This window comes from Ambystoma mexicanum, chromosome 3p (genome assembly GCF_040938575.1).
Source record: "Ambystoma mexicanum isolate Mex_15411 chromosome 3p, UKY_AmexF1_1, whole genome shotgun sequence".
Taxonomy (NCBI): domain Eukaryota; kingdom Metazoa; phylum Chordata; class Amphibia; order Caudata; family Ambystomatidae; genus Ambystoma; species Ambystoma mexicanum.
The window spans coordinates 333,033,478-333,055,424 of record NC_090925.1 but is presented as its reverse complement, the minus strand read 5'-3'; the positions used below and the strand labels follow the sequence as shown (position 1 = coordinate 333,055,424).

The 21,947-nt window shown below is 46.1% G+C and overlaps 1 protein-coding gene across 1 annotated transcript in view; it reads right to left on the bottom strand.

The window, feature by feature from the left end:
* Nucleotides 1-21,947, bottom strand: part of LOC138579899 (tyrosine-protein phosphatase non-receptor type substrate 1-like) — a 266,436-nt gene that overhangs the window by 234,475 nt on the left and 10,014 nt on the right. The window contains exon 2 of the mRNA XM_069650124.1: nucleotides 5,990-6,281. Coding sequence (XP_069506225.1) covers nucleotides 5,990-6,281 — 292 coding nt within the window. The remainder of the gene's footprint in view (nucleotides 1-5,989; nucleotides 6,282-21,947) is intronic.

Genomic DNA, 21,947 nt, shown 5'->3' with positions numbered 1-21,947 from the left:
ACCATGGAGTAATTAGCTCCATGGTTGCCTCCGAAACCGTCCCAAAATCCGGCATGGTGAATGGAGTAATTACCGGTCCATTCCAGGGTTGGAGGGACCGGTAATTCCCCATTCACCTTTTGCCCTTCCCAATTCCCATTTCTGCCCCATAGGGCTCAATGGGAATGGGGAAGGAGGTAATTACGGCACCGTAAATTACGGTACCGTAATTACCTCCGAGGTACCTTTGCGGGTCCCGCACTTAACTCCTGCTAAAAGCAGGAGGTAAGGAAGGACCCGCAAAGGGAACTCGGAATACGGAGGTAAGGGATTACCGGCATCGACACCCTTACTGGTGCCGGTAATCCCTTACCTCCAACCTCGTAATGACCCTCATTGTGCCTTATCTGCAGCTCTATAAGTGATTGAATCACTTCAAAGCTTATGTTAATGGATGAGCCTAATGACTATGGAGTTGCTCCATATATATCAATAGTGCAATTTAGGTGTTTTGCACCACAAAGTTATTTGTCACTTGGCTCATTTATGGCAACTTATTCTAAAGTCACTTCCAAGGTGTCTCCAAGTATCACAGACTGATGATGCGCCTTGCAATGTCCTTTTCTGTGAAATCACTTCTGTTGGTGCAATCCTTATGCTAATTTGGAAGTTTGCATGTATTTTGCCTCAGAGGGCTTGGACAGAGATCCCCAACAAACATACACAAACCCATTTTTTTTTTAAAGTACCTCTGCTCTGCTTTCAAATGCCGCCCGGGCCATGTATCATGTTACACCGACCTAACCTCTTCACCCTCACGCGCCTCCAGACAGAAAGAAGGAAGCTGAATGAGCTTCCTAGTTCCTGTTGGTATGTCGCACGACCACAAAGCCGGAAAGCGTTTCTCTGCGCCGCAGTTCCTGGAAGTGCTGCTGCTGGCGTGGCAGCAAAGGCACCAGGCCCTGCAACACCCAGTTCAGCACCATGGCTGCTGACTTTGAGTCAGGCCAGCCAGTGTGAGGGACTGAGCCATGCAGGGCATCCCGGCCCTGAATGTGTTGCAGCGCGGCTGCCAGGCATCTCAGCATTATGTAATGAGACAGCGCAAGCCTTGCTGGACACCCCAGCTGGGCTTTTGCTGTCCAATTACATAATGGATGATTGCAGCCCCTCTGCCCTCCCTCCAAAAGATGGGGGGACACAAAGGCATGCCACAGAAGTTGGGGGAGGACAAAACCCCCTGTCACCCCCTATAATTATGCCCATGGTTAGTACTCTTCACTCAGCCAGATATCATTTTCAGACCATACTTAGTGCTTGCTATCAGAGACAGCCTGGGCTTACAGCCTGGGATTGGATAGGCCAGGGTCTCTAATCCTCTCTCAAAGAGATCCAGGAGTGAACTTCTCGGTGCTCACAGACATCCTGGCAATGGTACTCACCACCTAGACAGAGCATGGAGCTACTACTCACAGCTTACACCCATCTGCTGCCAGATTCCATAATGCAGGGAGTCGGAGACACAGCTTGGTGTTGGCACAGGCTGCTTTCAGGCAGATTTGGGTTTGGCAGCACCTGTTGCTGATCACCTGTCTTTAGTATTGATCTCTTAGAGAAGGTCTGGCATATGTGTTCACTGCTCATAGTGAGTGGGCTAGTATTCGATCTTCTGGACTGACGGCATAGCAGGCATAATACAATGGCAGCCTGCTATGTATTCTCACTGCTTCCACACTATCTGGATTTGGGGTGCACTGCTCCCAGACATGCTGGAGTTAGTACTCGCCTCTCTCAGAGAGCCCTGGGCTCACCGCTGGCAGGCAGCCACGAGTTATCAGACAGGTAGCCTGTTTAAAAAGTGATATTGTTTTATATTGTATGTGTATTTCAAGCCTTTGACTTTGCAGCTTATTCTATACAGCTTGGGCTTCTGCTATATAGTGCATATGAAGTGTGGTTATTATAAACATTGAGAAAACGATATCTGTGCATGGAGCCCCGGTCCTAGAACTTGTGGTGTTTCAGTAAAGGTGCCAATACTGTATCATCTGGCTGGCACCAGAACTGCTGGAAAACGATCTGAACACTGGGACGATGACTGGGACGATGAAGGATCATGTTTATGCATGTACGGATGAAAGTATCAGCACTTTTGGAAGGCGGTGGTCTACCGCTGGAGCCCATCATGGACTGGACTTCCTAGAAGGTTCTGTGTCAGGTGATGGGTGTGGCGGACACATGGACTAACGCACGTATCCAAGAGGAACCAGGTCTCCGGAGCGAGGTGCATTCCGTGGGGCCGACTGTATTCCTTATCTTAGGTTTTAAATCGTCACTGTCTTGACATTCGTAAAAAGAGACGCTGGGGAATCAGGTAATAATGTCCCTATATATGGTCCCTGTTGCCAGGAAAAGTTTGTGGCGACATTATATATAGGTGACCATATGTATAGGGACAGGGGTAGCAGGGGTTGCAGGGGTGTTCCCCGGTCCCCTTGAACAAGAAAAGGAAAAAAGGTTTAGGGGGTTGCAGGGGTGTCCCCCACATGTTCCATGTAATAATGTCTGAGCAAAAAAAGAAAATTTCTCAACAAATTTTTTGTATGACAACATTTTTGCTGGGACATTATCACATGGAACTGGCAGTGGTTAGGGATATGCTGTCTTTCTTTCTGTTCCGCTCGCGTTTAAATGCAGTAACTCATCTCTGTCTATGCTACTGTCTGGAATACATCACGTGAGTCTGGTTTCTCGACAGTACTAATCTTGCACAGATGAACAGTAGTCTGTACACCTGCTTACAGACAGCCTTAGATTTGTCCTCACAACAAGTCTAAGGCTGTATGCAGAGATGAGAGAGTCTACGTGAGTACTAACTGTTCACAAGAGACAGACAAAGCTTCTACTCACCACTGACCAACAACATGGAGGGGTGTATTCACTTCTCACTGGTAGTCCAGAGTTAGTACCAGTCACAAACAGCCTGCGATTACTATTCATTACTGAAATCTAATTTGGTATTGGCTATTCCCAGAAGACCTGGGCTAAAGAAGTTACTGCCACTTGCAGAGGGTCTGGCGTGAATGCTCCCTTGTCACAGCCAGCCTGAGGTTAGCGCTCACCTTTCATATCCAACCTAGAATTAGCACTAATCTGCCTGAGCCAGTCTGGGATTAGCACTCGCCTGTCACAGCCACCCCAGGGTTAGCACTCGCCTGTCACAGCCACCCTAGAAATAGCACTCGCCTGTCACAGCCACCCCAGAGTTAGCACTCGCCTGTCACAGCCACCCCAGGGTTAGCGCTCACCTTTCACAGCCACCCTAGAAACAGCACTCGCCTGTCACAGCCACCCCAGAGTTAGCACTCGCCTGTCACAGCCACCCCAGGGTTAGCGCTCACCTTTCACAGCCACCCTAGAAATAGCACTCACCTGTCACAGCTAGCCCGGAATTACCACTCACCTGCCACAGCCATCCTGGATCTAGCACTCACCCGTCACATCCAGCCTAGTGCTAGCGCTGTGACGAAATTACTACTGCTCTGCAGGAGTACAGGGATGAGCAGTGACTAAACTGCTTACTTAGCCCCACATTACTACTAAACCAACAGTGATCCCAATCATAAAGGTGAAACAGGCACAGCTTGACCGGTCCGACACCTTCTATTCTTCTGGTAAGGCGGGCCGAGGGCAGACTATATACTCTTTGGGAAGGGTGTGAGTTGGTACAGAAGCAATCCAAACAACAATAGTAAAGTTGCAACCAAGGTTCTACAAAAACACGATCCTTAATTAAACCAACAAACATGCACACAACTAATAAAAACCCCAATCACCCACCCCTTTAAGGGAAAACACAGAGGAAGCAGACTTTAAAATGAAGGGGCACTATGGGTTTTTAGACAGAACTGCTCAGACAAAGATGTGACGTTCATGATGATGTCTTTAAAAAGGCTGAGAAGGGCTTAACATCACTAGGGACTTTTAGGATGGATGGATCAGGGGGACAGGATCTCTTCAAATACCTTATTTTACTGTCTTTGGGACTCAACAGCATCGAGCCAGGCTCCTAGGAGCTTCATGAGGTGTGATTCAGAGTTGGGTGGTGAGATGTTCGACTGGGTCCATCACGCAGTGCGGTCCAAGCAACAATGTCATGTGGCATGAAGAAGGTTGGGACAGGCAGGCAATGTCCAGGTCTGTGTAGCTCATAAGTGGTTAGACGAGGGAACCAGGGCCCAGGGCTGTTCCTTGACTCCTTAGTTTCTGGGGGACCCAGTCCAGGGCCGTGAGGGGCAATGTGAGTCTTTTCCTTCCTCCTTCTGCCCTTCCCAGTGAGGAGGATTTGTAGAGGACACTTGCAGGTGCTCGATTGCCTTCAATAGCAGGGTCCTGCAAACCAGTAATTCAGTTGTATTAGGTCTTGTCCACATAGCAGTTTCACCCCAAATGTGCCCTTTTGTGCACGCCTTTTGTTAAGAGTCCAATCCTGGCTGCTGCAACCAGTGTCCTTTGCCAGCTCTATGTCATACCCAGAGTGCTTTGCCTGCAGGAAGTGGGGAGGTGGCAGAAAGTTTGGGGAGCTTTACCAAAATCAAAAATCGTATATATTGCCTATTTCGGCTAAACCTCTCCTCTAAGGTACTCTAACTACACACCTTCCTCTCTCTGCCTACTTCAAAGGGACTCCTCCAATCAGCACCCAGTGCCGTCATGCCAGAACTATCTTTGTAAGACAGTTCCTAGAGGACCTCTCAGGGAGTCTTCCTGTCCCCTGGAGGTAGGTGTCGACCCTTCTAAGGGGAATAAAAAAAGAACCTTCCTGGACAAGGTATCAAATGGTTGTTGTGGGTATACTCGGGTCCGACGGCTAATACAAACCTAACCCTGTCGGGAATGAGCCACCTCACCAAGCTGACAAAATAGAACATCTAAATGCTTGTCTATTTATAATTGTGTTCCCCAGAAGCCATGTCATAACCAGATTGTTGGGGTACACAATTTTAAGAATTTGACCAGAAGTGCAGATGATTAAAAAGCTACCCCTGCCTTTTAAAACTTTGTGTTCCAGCAGCTTTTCAGAATGCACATGTGAGCTTTGAACCTGCCCTGCTGCCACTGAAAGACGATCACAGCAAAGGTAGATGTGGGCCCTATGTTTTTGGCATGGAGCATTGTGAAGAGGAGTCTAATTAGCAGCCCTGCCTTTCAGAAACAGAAATACCTGTATAATTGTTTTGCTAAAAATCAAACCCTGGAATTAGCAATCACTTTTCACAGCCAGCCTAGTTTTAGCACTCAACTGCTGCAGACACCCTGTAATTAGCCCTCACCTATCACAGCTAGCCTAGAGGTAGCACTCACATGTCACAGCTACTCCAGAGTTAGCAATCGTCTCTCACAGTGACCCTGGAGTTAGCACTCACTTATCACAGGCAGCAAGGATTAGCAGTAATCTGCCACAGACAGCCTGGAATTAGCACTCACCTGTCAAAGCCATCCTAGCATTGGTGCTTACCTGTCACAATCACCCTGGAGTCAGCACTCACTTGTTATAGCCAGCCTGGGGTAATCCTCACATATTAGACATCACAGAGTTAGCACTAACTTGTCATAGCCAGCCTGGGGTTTGCACTCACGTGTCACAGCCACCCTGGAGTCAGCACTCGCCTGTCACAGCCACCCTGGAGTTAGCACTAACTTGTAATAGCCAGCCTGGGGTTTGCACTCACGTGCCACAGCCACCCTGGAGTCAGCACTCGCCTGTCACAGCCACCCTGGAGTTAGCACTAACTTGTCATAGCCATCCTGGGTTTTGCACTCACGTGTCACAGCCCCCCTGGAGTCAGCACTCACTTGTCAGAGCCATCCTAGGGTTAGCACTGATCTGTCACAGACACTCTAGAGTTAGCATTCAGTTTTCACAGCCAGCCTAGGCTACCACTCACCTGTCACAGACTACCTGTAATGAGCACTCAGCTGTCACAGCTAGCCGAGGCTTAGCACTCACCTGTCACAGACAGCACGGTGCCTATCGTGGACTTATGCTCTGTCTCGGTGAAAGCTTCTGTTTCATACTTTACGCAGTAGTACACCCCAGTGTCCACAGTGGAGGTGTCGTGGATGATGATGGAACAATTTCTGTAGGAGCCTGGTGCAAGCCTTGACACCCGGGGGAGCGGTCCCCCGTTCCTTCCATCAGAGTAGATGAGCGTGAGTCCACCTCCCTGTTCCTTGTACCACCTTGCTTGTCCTCCTTGTGGACACAGTGCAGCCCAACGTTGTTGGGGCTCCTGACTGCACTGTCACAAACAATGGTGACTGGTAGATACGCACGTGTAACCCCAGCCTTTGTGCCTGCACACCTGGGAAAGGAAACGTACACAGAACTGTCAATATCACGGGACACCCCTAGAGACGAGGCAGATGTCTGCAAACGGAGAAAAGCAACAGCAGGGACTTCATTTCACCAAAATGCCTGGGGTAGCGGATGTGACATCACACGACCCTTGACCTCTGATGTCATTTGACCCCACCCCAAAGTGACATCACGGGAAGCAATGGAACACAACCTTTCACCCCTTGACAAAACAGGAAGTGGAATCACACAGCATTGTTCCTAGGTACACTACAAAAAATATGGTTACGATATCACTGTATTGTGATTTACATTTCATACAAGAATGGATCGCCATAGGTAGCATTAATATCAGTGTGTATAGACCCAAATTACTGTGAATGCAAGCAGACGTCCAAGGTGTGAGGAAGGCATGGTATCAACAGTATAGAATACAAAACAAAAGATGCAAGTTCCAAAACCTTTATGAACTAATGATTGGGGTTGGAGCAATTCCTAAGTGGCCCTAATCCTAAAATGGGAGTAATTCTCTGCCCTTTGCCAATGTCTCTTGGTATTTGTAGTTATCTCACTTTGATATGCTCTGCTTTCAGTCTTAGTAAGCTTTTATTTAAGATTGTGTTACTTTCTTACTTTGCTTCCCTTTGATATCTGCTTCAAAAGGAGTTTACAGAGTCTTTCGGTTGTGCGACTTCCTATCGCAGGACCACTCTGTTAATTTGTAGTGTGCGTAATGAACTTCAAACACACACCTCCAACATCAGGGGTTTTTGCTTAGTTCATTAATTTACTGGTTGTTTTCACAACTTCGGATTTGGGCCTCCCATACAACGTTCAAGGCTCCTTCACCAGCCTTCTCTTCTTCCCCAACTCAATCGTTATCCGGCAGGGGTACAGGGTGACCTTGTACTTCACCTTGCTCTCTTTCTCAAACAAATGTCTCTGATTCTATAATTCTGGACTCCAAATCCCACAATGCCTCATTCTTATTTTGCTCCTACTTCACCAGCTCCCCTGAACTGCATCCAAGCAGTTTTGCAAGCAGTCGGCTTACTCTAGGTGTATTTTTCTGAGGTCAGGGTCTCACCACCTGCCCCTCAGAGGCATGGGCTTCTGTATCCTACCCAGGGGAGGAGCTCTGGTTTGGGCACTGCCAGGTAACCCCGGCTGCCCCTGCTTGGCTCCCTGGAGACACAGCTCCCTCGCCGCAGTGCAGCATCCCCTGTACTCACAGGCCCAATGTCCTTGCAGTCCTTCCAGGCTCTCCAGGGTTCCTTCTGCTGATGTTTTCTCCTTCTCGCCTCTGTGCCTCCTCCAGCATCCCCAGCTTGCTCAGAGTGTGCTTGTGAGCTCCAACTTTTATCCTGGCTGGGAGGTTTAACTGGAGTTAGGTATGAGTGGTTGCCAAGCCCTCCGTGACTCTGACTGCCCTCGTTAAATCGGACAAGATGGAGACTGCCAATAGGAATCTATGGTACATTGTTTCCTATGGGTAATCTGCATGGCTCCAAGTCTCAGTGGTTTTGGGAAAAAGCAGTAGGAAGGAATTATGGGAGTTGTAGTGTTTCTTAGTGTTTGTAGAAAAATTACAAAAAATGTGATTAGGAGAAGGGGAACAACCTTACTGCTGTAAAACATGGAGTGATATATGCGCTCTCCTTTTCCTGGTTATCCTATGCCACCCTTTGATCTTGGTATCTGTTGGAATTATGGAGGGGGTGACTGGATAGGTTTTATAATGGTGTATGACAGTGGAGGGAATGTTGGGTAGGGAGGTATTAAGCAAAGGCGGACACCATATCACCATATCTCGCCTTGGGACTCCTCCTCCCTCCTCCTCCTCCTCCCTCTCTGGTCCACTCCCCGGGTCCAGGCTCGACAGCAACAACCAACCCCTCCCTAGCCGCCCCAGAAGAGGATACAAAGGGATAAGGAATAGCACTTGGGTTTTTCACATAGGCCAAATGATAATGATGTTATATTATATAGCACTTATGCTTAAGTGCTTTATTTAGAACAAATATACATAGAATATCACCCAACCTGTGTTGGTACTAATTTTGCGACCTCAGAGGGATGATAGACTGAGTTGGCCTTGCCGAGTTTCGAATCTGCAGATCTCACACACACACACACACATCACAGCAGCGATCGCTCAACCCACAGAGCTATCTTACTGGCTCTACCTATATTACCGGCTATAGTTAAATGAGCATTTACATGTCTGCATGTTCTCAAAGTCAGAAAGCAAATTGCACTCTGTAGTGGATACCATTAAACTGGTAACTGAGATGTAACAGCAGACCGGTTCATCTGCAGGTCTGGTGCAAAGTTGGCCACATGTCAAGCCTGCGTGGATCTACTTTTCAGGCTCCAGAGGATGGCAAAATACACATCATTGGGAGGGTTCATAAATGTGTATTAAAGAAATTTAGAATAGCGCAAGGAAAGCAGCACACTCACACGGCTTCCCGTACTCTGGGCACTCGTTACCTCATACATGCAAACAAACCTCTTGAACAGCATGCCAGGGAGATAGGAAAGATAGACACATTACAACAAAACATTCATTGTTGCACAATGAAATCAAGGCCCGCTTTATGTGCTATGGTCAAACATTTCTACACTGTACATAAGCGTTTAGGCACAAGGATTTTATCAAATGACTGAGGACACCCAGATGGAATGTCTTGTGATGATCCTAACAGAGACAGCGGCAGAAAAAAACATGCTATTACTGCAACTTGCGATAATCAAAACACATAGGGCCTCATTACACGGTATGCAGTAACCATGGCGCTATTGGCGCCATGGTTGCCGCCAGTATTTACCGTGTCCGCCTTGGTGGATGGCGGAATTACCGCCCTACTCCAAGGTGAGCGGGGGCAGTAATTCCCCATTCACCAAGGCACTTCCCCATTCCCATTTTTGCCCCCATAGGGCTCAATGGGAATGGGGAAGGAGCTAATTACAGTACTGCAAATTGCGGTACCGTAATTAGCACCAAGGTCCCTTTGTAGGCCCGTTCCTTAACGGCTGGTAAAACCAGCCTTTGAGGTCGGGTCCCGCAAAAGGACCTCGTATTAAGGTGGTAAGGGTTTACCGGTACCGGTGCCCTTACCGATACCGGTAAACCCTTACCGCATTCCGTGTAATGAGGCCCAATGTATTTGTTATTCCTATTCTTTCTTATTGAGGGTCGCTGCTCAAAGTGTTACACTTGTGGAACCCCCTGTACAAGAAAGCCAGTCACTCCAGAACAAAGAGCCACATGGCTCTGGCCACATCCCAGGAGCTTCCATTTTAAAAATAAATATAAGATTTCTGTTTTTTCTTGTTTTATTAGGGGTAGCAAGAGAGACCTCAGGGTGTGACCCCTGGCGGTTCCCAATTGATGTCTATGAGCAACAATGAAAGACCAGCCTGGGATGTCTCTTGGATGGAGAAGTGGAGGTGCGGGGGGAAGGGAGCAGGGGATGTCTGATATGACACCCAACTGCATCCAGGCATCTTTCTGTTAATGGTGCAGCTGCTCTGGGACTGTAATACTTGTCATTAGGGCAGCAGGTCAGGGCTCACTGTTTTTATTAATCGACCAGTGGGCTTGTGTTCAAATGTTGTGTTATTTTAATATGCTTGTATACTGTGCCAAATCACCACCATAGGAGTATCAGAGCAGCTTGGCTTGTCCGTGGAGCGGCATCCTGTGCCCCCTGCTAGGGGTATCCAGACCTTAGTCGACGGGAAGAAAGCAAATGGGCGAGGATTGTGCTGATGCTTTGTATGCCTTGAATTGTTGTCTGTGGAGTCACCTTCTCACTTTGTTATGTTTCAGAATCCCTAAAGACCATTAACCAAATCAGACTGGCGAATTAATTAATAAAAATAGCTCAGTAGTAGGAGTCTGTTGACTGATTAGGGAAAGCCAATGAGTTTGGAGTTGAGGATGGATGGTCCTGGACAGGGGTTGCTGTGTCATGAAGCTTGAGTTTGATACCTCACTAATATCTCGTTAGAGGGTCAGATGTAGGCATTACAAGGAGGTCAAGGAGAAGAGACACGCCCTACGGCATATATTTTGGAATTTTGAGTCGAGATTGCATTTGTTTATCCAGAATGTAACGTCTACTAGCTGTAACCGGTGTATCATACACCCATCTAGCACCTGCAAAAAGCAGAAGAATTTCATAAGAATCCATTGCAAATGCCATCTGCAAAGCACAATCTCTCTCTCGCTTTCTCTCTCAGCTCTCTGTCTATCTCTGGGAATTATTTAGGTAAAAGAAAACAGAGGGGCGGGGCTTTACTGGGTCAGATAATGCTCTGGCCAGTTAGAAGCCCAAGCGAAGCGAGGGCTTTAATGCTATCCCGGGCATTACCTGCCTGTTAAAGACCCCCGCCCGGAGAGGTTTATTACTAATAGAAACTCGGCATGTTGACCGGGATGCTAATCGTTGTTCTTTTTTTTTTAATTTGAGAAACGGCACAGTTGCCATTTCTGAACTTTAAAAAAAACTACAAACCAAGATGGCTACCATGGATTAGGGAGAAGGGAACTATATGTAGTCCCTTCTTCCTTTCCATGGTGGCCATTGCTGAGTCGCTGATTCACCAGGAATACTGAGTGTTCCCAGCGCCAGCGAGGGACAAAGGAGTGCAAGATAAGTGAGGAGATGGTCAGTGAGGGATGTGGAAATTGGGGGTTCAGAGGTCAGGGGAAGGAAGGGAAAAGGAGCGTGTGGCTTGGGAGAGCACTTGCCTGAATTCCCATCAGGGAAGTTGGCGGCCTCCAGTTTCCGAAGATGCTCGGAGTGGGGTCTTTACCCTAAGGTAAAGACTCTGTTCTAAGTCTCCTGATTGGCTAGGATCATTTAATGCAGGGGATCGCCAAAGTTACCCCTTACACGCTGTTGGGTCCCCTGAATGCAGTTTTCTACTTTTACAAAACAGAGTACAAAAGGAAAGAGTCAATGTAGGCAAAAATGCCTTTACTCTTTCCATTCACTCTCTTTTGCCCAAAAAATAATATTCTGCCTGAATTCAGTTTTGCATGCAGGATTTACAATGGATTCCAATGGATGCTAAATCCAGGCAGTTTCAGTGGGAATCCATTTGCTTAGCTCCTGCATGAAAACCTCATGCAGTGGTAAAACTAGCTCATTTTGCAGCCGTAGTGGACTAGAAGAGTAGGACTCATATTTCCCCTCCAATCTCCCACTTTGCCTGCAAAACACATTTAAAATGCCTTGGAGCGTAGGAGCAAGGTATACGCCACTTACGTCTTTAGTTAACTCCTTACTTGTATGCTCCAATGATATACAGAATGATGATAGACGATAGGGATAAAGGTGCTGAAAATTTGAAAATCTTGAGCATAGGTGACCAAACTTGCAACCAAAAATCAAGACAAAATGTACATTCGAAGATCATAGGCAAGAAGGGGATTAGGGGACTGACAAGACAAACATAAATATGATGCTTGTAAAGAAAATCTAGAGTCTTACTGGCGAAAGATAGGCTGGATGTACAATAAAGAAAATTGCTTTTGTAAGGTTAGCTGCCATTGACGATTTAAAGAATTTTAACCACATTTCCTCCCATTGTTTTATAGATGAAAAATGTCCCAATCTCTCCCATTAATTTTCTGTTTATAATTTGCGAATCAGTGCTCAAATGATTTGTATATGAATATAACATAGCTGCTTTAATGTACCGCTTGGTCAAAAGGGATTGGACATATTAAGAAGGAAATTTCTGTGTATAAGAAGAAATCTTGTGAATTGAAAAATACAATTATCATGATATATCAAATCAGAATCCTCAATATCATACGATACAACTAAGGTGAAAAAGGTAATTGGTTGGCCTCCCTCAATTTGCTGGTTAACCCACATAGGACGTCATCACGAGTTGGGTGGTATCCCAGCGGTAAATCTTCCGGTATACTGCCCAACGCAACTAGCATTACCGCAACTCGGTCTGGCGCTATTAGCGCCGGATCCCACGTTGCATTAAGGCTGTAAGTCTCCATAGTACTGTATGGGGCATGTTGGGTGCTATTACCTTCTGCACTAATAGGGTGGAAAGTGGCAAGATTTACCTCCAGCTTAAAGCTGGAGGCAAATCTGCAACTTTCCACCCAAAGTCGTCGTTGCGCAGAGCGGTAATGCAGAAGTTATAGCGTTACCGCCACATTTATACCGCTCTGCCCAACCGGTGATCAGGCCCATATTCCCTTTGCTATACCAATTAGTCTAGAAAAGATAGGTATATCATTAACACTATTTGATTTATGATGCCAAAAGGAATACGGTTTCATATGACAATTAAGAAGGGTTTCAAAGTAATTTTTTCAAAAACTGTATTAAGGGATATTATCTAATATTTGGCTTGGAGGTCATCTATAGGAAGCCCCATAAACGCAGAGGAGACATAAGGATAAATTCAATTTTACACCAGATAGGGGTTTTCTTTTTCAGAATGCAAACATTGTATTCATTGCTTTGCAATGCACCACTTTATCAACTTAGTTCAAAAAGGGTCTTGAGATAAAGCATTTGCCTCAAAAGATGTTTTAAATAATTTGGTCCAGTGGTGCATTTCAAAGCACATTTTACCAATTGTATGGTGGTACGATGTTTTAGACATTTATAGATATATATATATGCTAAACTATATTAGACAAGGTGAACATCACCCTGTGTCCCCAGAACTCCAGTCGAGGATGAACTCTCCCAATCATTAAATCATAAGCATAACAAATTTAATATTCATGTTAAAAAAAATGATTAGTATGACTACATATCACAGAATTAAAAGAAATACAACATATCATGTCACATTATATAGAACTTAATCAAACATTAAGTAACAAATATCAAATCTCAAAAATGTCACCATAACCAATTCAATAAAACACAATTCTTAAATCAGAACATCGATAAGAAAAAAGTATACAAAGATTTTCAAGGTTCATATGATTAGGTGATTTTAGGTGGTTTCCACTTTTTGGAAATAATTCCTTTGTCAAGAGTAAATCCTATTGACTTTATTATAGTTTCTTTACTTCATCCCGGGGTTCTGATCCCTTCTGTTTCTGAAATAATATATGAAAACTTTATTAGTCCCACTTAACTATTCAGAAAAGAGTTCAATAAATTAGAAATAAAGAACTAACCTCCTCAATTGTAGACCCCAAATTGGCCACTGATCAAAGGGGATTCACCTCAAAACCTCAAATCAAGTATCAATGCACTGTCAATGTTATCGTCCTAACCAAATAGGATCAATCTGGCAATAACTTGTGATATAAAGATACATTAAATCTATGTATGTTGTTTCGTAACGTGCCTTTTGAATTAGTCATTTTCGAATTTGACATTTTCTTTTACGAAATAATCACATACATCCAAATAGTCTAGTGAAAAGCCTGCGTAATCACAGCCAAAACCGGAAGTGGGGGGAAATAAATGTTAGAATGTCTCTTTAAGTAAAAATATGTTGGATCCACTTGGATCCATTTTAAGATTAGATGATATGTTGTATTTAAAAAGATTTATTTTGAAATTCTGTGAAATGTATTTGTGCTAATTATTTTTGAACAACAGAAGCCATCCAAAGGTAACATCTAGCCAAATAAGAGTTTTAGGGCACTTAAATCCCCAAGGACTGTGAGTTACTTTGTTTTGCTAGTCAGAAAGGTAGAGTGTGAGGGAGAGAAGGAAGTCCTGAGGTCTGTGGTCCTATAGAAAATCCTGACTAGTTTATGTTTGTTGAAACCCTGCAAGTTGATCTCAGTTAAACTTAATAATCTTTTTTTCTGTTGGTGGCAATGAAAGCCCTTGATCTTGGCTTCGTGTTATCTGTTACTGCTTGGACTGTGATGTCTCCGTGGCATGTAAATGAAGGTCTGTGACTTTTTGAGGTGTAGGGGAGAACACAGCACTGAGTCTTAAATCTCTTTGGGTAATCAGTTTATTTTGTTCTGCATTGTTTTGTGCAAGAGGCATCCAATGTCCGAACTTTAGATGTTTGTCCATGTTCTTTTCTCCCTGGATGATGTTACATTTTTATCATAGCCCCTGTTATGAACACTTGCACATTCTTGGGACTACGACTCTCATGCTCCCTCACCATTGACTATGCTGGCTAGGGCTGATGGGATCTGTAATCCAAAGTATCAAGGCAGCAAAAGGTTGCAGACCCTTTTCCTCTCATGTGGGCTCTCACATGCCCATACTATCTGGATGTACGTGATTATCTCGAATACAAACATTTCGAAGACGAAAATGTCAAATTCTAAATGGCCGTATTCGAAATAACCACCCCACAGCAAATTGGCTTTTTTAGACCCCGTTCGTCCAAACCCTTACTTACCCTTTGGTGGTACACTTCCCTGCAGTCCCTGGACTGCCCTTGTGGGTGGAACAAAGACTGATATGCAAATGAATATTTCTCCTCTGTGAAGGGTGCAGTGAGCTAACACGTGGTTGTAGACCCTCCTGAGTGGAAGAACTTCCATTGAACAGGGTATTTGACCCATGGTCCTTCTCAGTAGAGGGGCTCCCACACTCCTTTGTAACTTTATAAAGTTTGGGGATTCGCCCTAAGTAGCTCAGGGTAATCCAGACATGGACCACTTGCTCAGTGTGTCTTAGAGAGACTCAGCTTCACATCACTGATGAGGCCCGAGTAGGCCCAAACACCTGTCTGGGGCTGCTGATGGTACTCTTGTTCAGAGGAGAATTGCCTCACATTTTGGTGCTGGGCTGCCCTTGTGGGTGGGACAAAGAATGATAAGCAAATTAATATTTCTCCTCTGTAAAGGGTGCAGCGAGAGAAAACGTGGTTGTTGACCCTCCTGAGTGGAAGAAATTCCATAGAACAGGGTATTTGACCCCTGCCCATTCTCAGTAGAGGGGCTGCCACACTCCTTTGTAACTTCAAAGTTACCAGCTTTGTGCCTATAAATAAAAGCCCTTGTGCACCTGTTATTTTAGGGAAAGGCATTACTAGCCATTAACTTGAACAATCATTCTGTAAGACACAGACGCACAAAGATGTGATGTATCATAGTCAGCCCGTAACATAAGCTACCTCTGCCTCAGGTATAGCATCAGTGGCCACCTTGGTGTGTGGGTATATATGGGCCTCTATGTGCATTTATATGTAGCGGATTTGTGGTAACTTTATAGTTTTGTCTCTCAGAGATATCCCTGGGATATATGGTGACTATTTAAATTGAGTTATCAACCCAAGAGAATTATCATGCAGAGTACCACGAGGATCATCCTTTTCACCGTTATTATTCAACATCTACCTGTTTCAACTAATCAAGATCATCAAAAGACACGGCCTCACCTGTTACAATTAAGCTGACGATACACAAATAGTCTACAAAATACAAGACATTCAAGAAGACAACACAACATTAGAGAACTGCCTTCGTGAAATATACAACTAAATGAACTCGAACTACCTCAAACTCAACCCAGGCAAAACAGAAATAATGATCATCACAAAAAACTGAGGAGACAACCACTACATCCCCTGGTCAATGGAACTCAGTAAAACCCCAACCCCATAGTCGATTGTAAAAAACCTGGGAGTAATGATGGACAACAAACTTACTCTAGATCCACAAGTAAAGGCTCTAATCAACAAATGCTTCTTCCACCTGCGAGCGGTAAAAAGGATCCATCCATTCTTGTCATTCACCAACAAAACGCTCACTGCCATCGCTCTCATCATGTTCAGAGTAGACTATGCCATTAGCCTATATCTGGGCATGCCTGAACGATTTCTAAAAAAATTACAATGGATACAAGATGCGGCGGCTAGACTGCTCCTCAAATTACCCCAAGAGAACACAGGACATCATCGCTGAAAATTCTACAGTGGTTACCAATAAAATAGAAAATCAAGTTCAAATGAATATGCATAATGCACAGAACAATCCACGACCAAGGCACAGAGTTCCTTAGAGACAAATTAAGTCTATATCGCCCAACAAGGGCGCTCAGATCGAGCAGCGACATCCGTTTGGAACCAAAACCCTACCTCAAAAGAAAATTTGGATGTTCTGCTTTCTCTCACCTCGCCCCAAAAACCTGGAACGAGCTACCAAAGAACATACGTAACACAAGAAATCTCCTGTTCAGAAGACTTCTCAAATCCTGGCTCTTCATTCCATAACTAGAAGAACGCCTATCGGGGCATATACACAGATGAAACAACGCTGAGAGGGAAACCGACCCTGCAAATCCCCCAAGCTACCGTCCACAAACAGAAGTTATTGACAAACAATCTAAGGCATATCAACTTACCAACTGAGAGATAGATATGATATAAAGATAACAAAGAAAGTTCACAGATAGATGGAGATGGAAGGGCAAGGATGATATCACCTTCGCCTCCAAACTACACATAGGCAACAATGGACCACCGACAGGAAATAGATTGCAAGGGAGTGGGTGTTTGCTAATTTACAGCCCCTATACCAGCATGGGGGACAAGACACGCCCTACCTATTACACTAAATTCAAACAACACAGATGGCAACGTGCCACATAATCAGTCATACCAATTAGATGTAGCAAAAAAAAAGAGGTGATGGCTGGAAGGTTTAGACTTAATCTTCACCACTGGCAATGCTCTGGGCAACTCTCCAGACCACCGTTCTTCGCCTGCCAAGCCATTACAGAAGGGAAAGACCATATGCAAATCAGGCTTGGCCCCACCCCAAAAGGGGCAGTCCAGCCCGAACTGCTAGGCCACATCCCTTCTGCACGAGACCACAAGCATCCCCAAACATGTTTCGCCCTTGTTGGGGCTCATCAGTGAGGAGTAGCTTGGGTCTCTAGGCCCAGCAGGCACGGGACCCACGTCTGGGCATACCCGTCCCACTCGGGGTGACATAGCAAAAACAAAGAGGTGATGGCTGGAAGGTTTAGACTTAATCTTCACCACTGGCAATGCTCTGGGCAACTCTCCAGACCACCGTTCTTCGCCTGCCAAGCCATTACAGAAGGGAAAGACCATATGCAAATCAGGCTTGGCCCCACCCCAAAAGGGGCAGTCCAGCCCGAACTGCTAGGCCACATCCCTTCTGCACGAGACCACAAGCATCCCCAAACATGTTTCGCCCTTGTTGGGGCTCATCAGTGAGGAGTAGCTTGGGTCTCTAGGCCCAGCAGGCACGGGACCCACGTCTGGGCATACCCGTCCCACTCGGGGTGACATAGCAAAAACAAAGAGGTGATGGCTGGAAGGTTTAGACTTAATCTTCACCACTGGCAATGCTCTGGGCAACTCTCCAGACCACCGTTCTTCGCCTGCCAAGCCATTACAGAAGGGAAAGACCATATGCAAATCAGGCTTGGCCCCACCCCAAAAGGGGCAGTCCAGCCCGAACTGCTAGGCCACATCCCTTCTGCACGAGACCACAAGCATCCCCAAACATGTTTTGCCCTTGTTGGGGCTCATCAGTGAGGAGTAGCTTGGGTCTCTAGGCCCAGCAGGCACGGGACCCACGTCTGGGCATACCCGTCCCACTTGGGGTGACATAGCAAAAACAAAGAGGTGATGGCTGGAAGGTTTAGACTTAATCTTCACCACTGGCAATGCTCTGGGCAACTCTCCAGACCACCGTTCTTCGCCTGCCAAGCCATTACAGAAGGGAAAGACCATATGCAAATCAGGCTTGGCCCCACCCCAAAAGGGGCAGTCCAGCCCGAACTGCTAGGCCACATCCCTTCTGCACGAGACCACAAGCATCCCCAAACATGTTTCGCCCTTGTTGGGGCTCATCAGTGAGGAGTAGCTTGGGTCTCTAGGCCCAGCAGGCACGGGACCCACGTCTGGGCATACCCGTCCCACTCGGGGTGACATAGCAAAAACAAAGAGGTGATGGCTGGAAGGTTTAGACTTAATCTTCACCACTGGCAATGCTCTGGGCAACTCTCCAGACCACCGTTCTTCGCCTGCCAAGCCATTACAGAAGGGAAAGACCATATGCAAATCAGGCTTGGCCCCACCCCAAAAGGGGCAGTCCAGCCCGAACTGCTAGGCCACATCCCTTCTGCACGAGACCACAAGCATCCCCAAACATGTTTCGCCCTTGTTGGGGCTTATCAGTGAGGAGTAGCTTGGGTCTCTAGGCCCAGCAGGCCCGGGACCCACGTCTGGGCATACCCGTCCCACTCGGGGTGACATAGCAAAAACAAAGAGGTGATGGCTGGAAGGTTTAGACCAAGGTTGTCCAACATACGGCCCGCGGGCCACAATGCGGCCCTCCAAGCCATTTCATGTGGCCCGCGAGGCTGTACAGACAACATTGAACAAATAAAGAAATACACCGGGCCGTGGTGGAGGACTGTTACTGCCTCTGGTGCCCCCTAAAAGGGGGGGGGGCACCAGAGGCAGTAACAGGCCACGGCCCAGTTTATTTATTTATTTGTTCAATGTTTGTCGGGTCCGTGGACCCGATTAATTTATTTATTTCTGCAATGTTGGGCGGACCCAACATTGCAGAAATAAATAAATTAATCGGGTCCACGGACCCGGCAAACATTGAACAAATAAATAAATAAACCAGGCCGTCTCGGAGGACTGTTACTGCCTCTGCCACGGCCTGGTTTATTTATTTATTTGTTCAATGTTTGTCGGGTCCGTGGACCCAAATCAATCGGGTCCACGGACCCGACAAACATTGAACAAATAAATAAATAAACCGGGCCGTGGTCTGTAACTGCCTCTGGTGCCTCCAGCACCAGAGGCAGTTACAGGCCACGGCCCAGTTTCAGGGGCGCAGAGTATGCGGGTGCTCCGGCCCCCCAGGCCGGAGAGAAGAGACGCAGTATGGATGGTCCTTTGTTCCATCCATACTGTGTCTCTCTCTGGCGGCCCGGGTAAAAGCCGGGTAAAAAACAATGTTTAAAAATTGTGGGACGGATGCAAAGCAAGATGCTCTTGTTTTGCATCTGTCCCTCAATTTCTAAAAATCGTTTTGGGTTGGGTATACTTCTACATCTGTGTGCACGGATGTAGAAGTACACCCAACCCAAAACGATTTTTAGAAATTGAGGCACAGATGCAAAACAAGTCTGTCCCTCAATTTCTAAAAATCATTTTGGGTTCGGTGTATTTGTACATCTGTGCACCCCGCTTGGCAAGAGGGGTGCACAGATGTAGAAGTACACCCAACCCAAACGATTTTTAGAAATGGAGGCACAGATGCAAAGCAAGTATGTCCCCCAATTTCTAAAAAATCGTTTTGGGTTGGGTGTATTTGTACATCTGTGCACCCCTCTTGGCAAGAGGGGTGCACGGATGTAGAGGTACACCCAACCCAAAACGATTTTTAGAAATGGAGGCACAGATGCAAAGCAAGTCTGTCCCTCAATTTCTAAAAATCGTTTTGGGTTGGATGTATTTGTACATCTGTGCACCCCGCTTGGCAAGAGGGGTGCACAGATGTAGAAGTACACCCAACCCAAAACGATTTTTACAAATGGAGGCACAGATGCAAAGCAAGTCTGTCCCCCAATTTCTAAAAAATCGTTTTGGGTTGGGTGTATTTGTACATCTGTGCACCCTGCTTGGCAAGAGGGGTGCACAGATGTAGAAGTAACCCAACCCAAAACGATTTTTAGAAATGGAGGCACAGATGCAAAGCTAGTCTGTCCCCCAATTTCTAAAAAATCGTTTTGGGTTGGGTGTAGTTGTACATCTGTGCACCCCTCTTGGCAAGAGGGGTGCACGGATGGAGAGGTACACCCAACCCAAAACGATTTTTAGAAATGGAGGCACAAATGCAAAGCAAGTCTGTCCCCCAATTTCTAAAAAATCGTTTTGGGTTGGGTGTATTTGTACATCTGTGCACCCCTCTTGGTAAGAGGGGTGCACCGATGTAGAGGTAAAATGTACCCAGCGGGATCAAACCTGTGTTGCTCCTGAGCTATCCTCCCGAGACTCCGAAGATCTGAAGTGCATTTAATGATACAGAACCAGAACTATTGATCAAGTCTAACATCATCTTCATCATCATCAGAATAAATCAACACTGTTGTGGTTATACAAGAGCTAATATATTTAAAGGGATGGAATTACTCCGAATGTAGCAGCACTATTCAATAACCCAAAGTGCTTAAGCATAGTTAATGTGAAAATATGACACTTCTCACCATTGGGACAGTACTGCCTTGGACAGAGTTTCACAGTGAAGAAGTGAGCAAGTGATCCGGGGTCTGCAGCCCACACACACGCATGGCATTCCCATGCACCCACTTGCGCGAATTGCACCAAATTAGTGAGATTGTGCTCCAAGGCACACGCACAGTCTTTGCTCTGAGGTTTGACACACTCACAGGATGGGATGGCATTTCGTTCTCCTATCCTAGTTGTGTTGCTCTGCCTTTTGAGGGCTACTACAACCTGGATGATTATAGAGGGGTGGAGTAGGGGCAGTATTGGCCTACTGGGATGCAACTGGAAGGCTTAAACCTCCTTCTTACTTGCCTTCAGTATATGCAATACATGCAAGCCAATGTTTCCACTGTTCTGCACCCCCCCTTCCCCTCGCACCAAGTTGGCGACTATGTGCAAATGCGGTAATATAAGTGCTGGTTATGTCACTTCCTATATTTGGGCACCACCCGGGAAATTCATAAGTCGGCTCCCCTGCCCGATTTATTTATTCAATGTTTGTCGGGTCCGTGGACACGATTAATTAATTGATTTCTGCAATGTTGGGTCCGACCAATAAACCGGGCCGTGGCGGAGGACTTTTACTGCCCCATGTGCCCCCTGGAATTGGATTATGCTTCTTTCATTACCACAGAAGTAATGAATGTGTATTAAAGAGATAAGCCGGTATATGTATTGGGCACACTGCACATGCTCAGGCAGCATCAATCATGCTTTGTAGAGGACAATGCTGGCCTAAATTGGTAACAGCCAGCACAGACATGTTGCTACAGAGGCATATTTTGGGCACAACCAGCATGTCAATGTTTTACATCAGTGACAGTGCTGTCTTACACTGTGGACACAGTGATCATTAAAATGTGTTGTGTTCTACAATGTTCTTGTCTGCTGTTGGTGACATGGAATGTACATGTTCCCCTTTAGAACTGATTGTAAACATATGGCTTTTTGGTCACTTTTCCTGCTGTAAAATGCACAATTTCAGCCCCATATTTGGAAAAAAAAATCTTGGGGGGGGGGGGACCCCCCCAAACCCTCCCTATATTGTTATAGCTCCCTCGCTACGCTTGGTCGCCCCCACTATTTCCGAGAAATATCAACACATACACACTGGAAGAAATCACAAGAAACTAACCTTTCATCACTACCCCCGACACCAAAAGCTATCTTTGGGACTGCATGGCTATGCCCTTGATGCTATTGTGTGAAAGGTCACACACCATCGCTTTTGAATATACTGCTTTGGGTCAGGGTGTTCACTTTTGGCTCGCCGGCCCTCCGGGTGACAAAAAGTGAATGCTTCGGCCCCACATTCAAAAAGGTTGGACAAGCCTGGTTTAGACTTAATCTTCACCACTGGCAATGCTCTGGGCAACTCTCCAGACCACCGTTCTTCGCCTGCCAA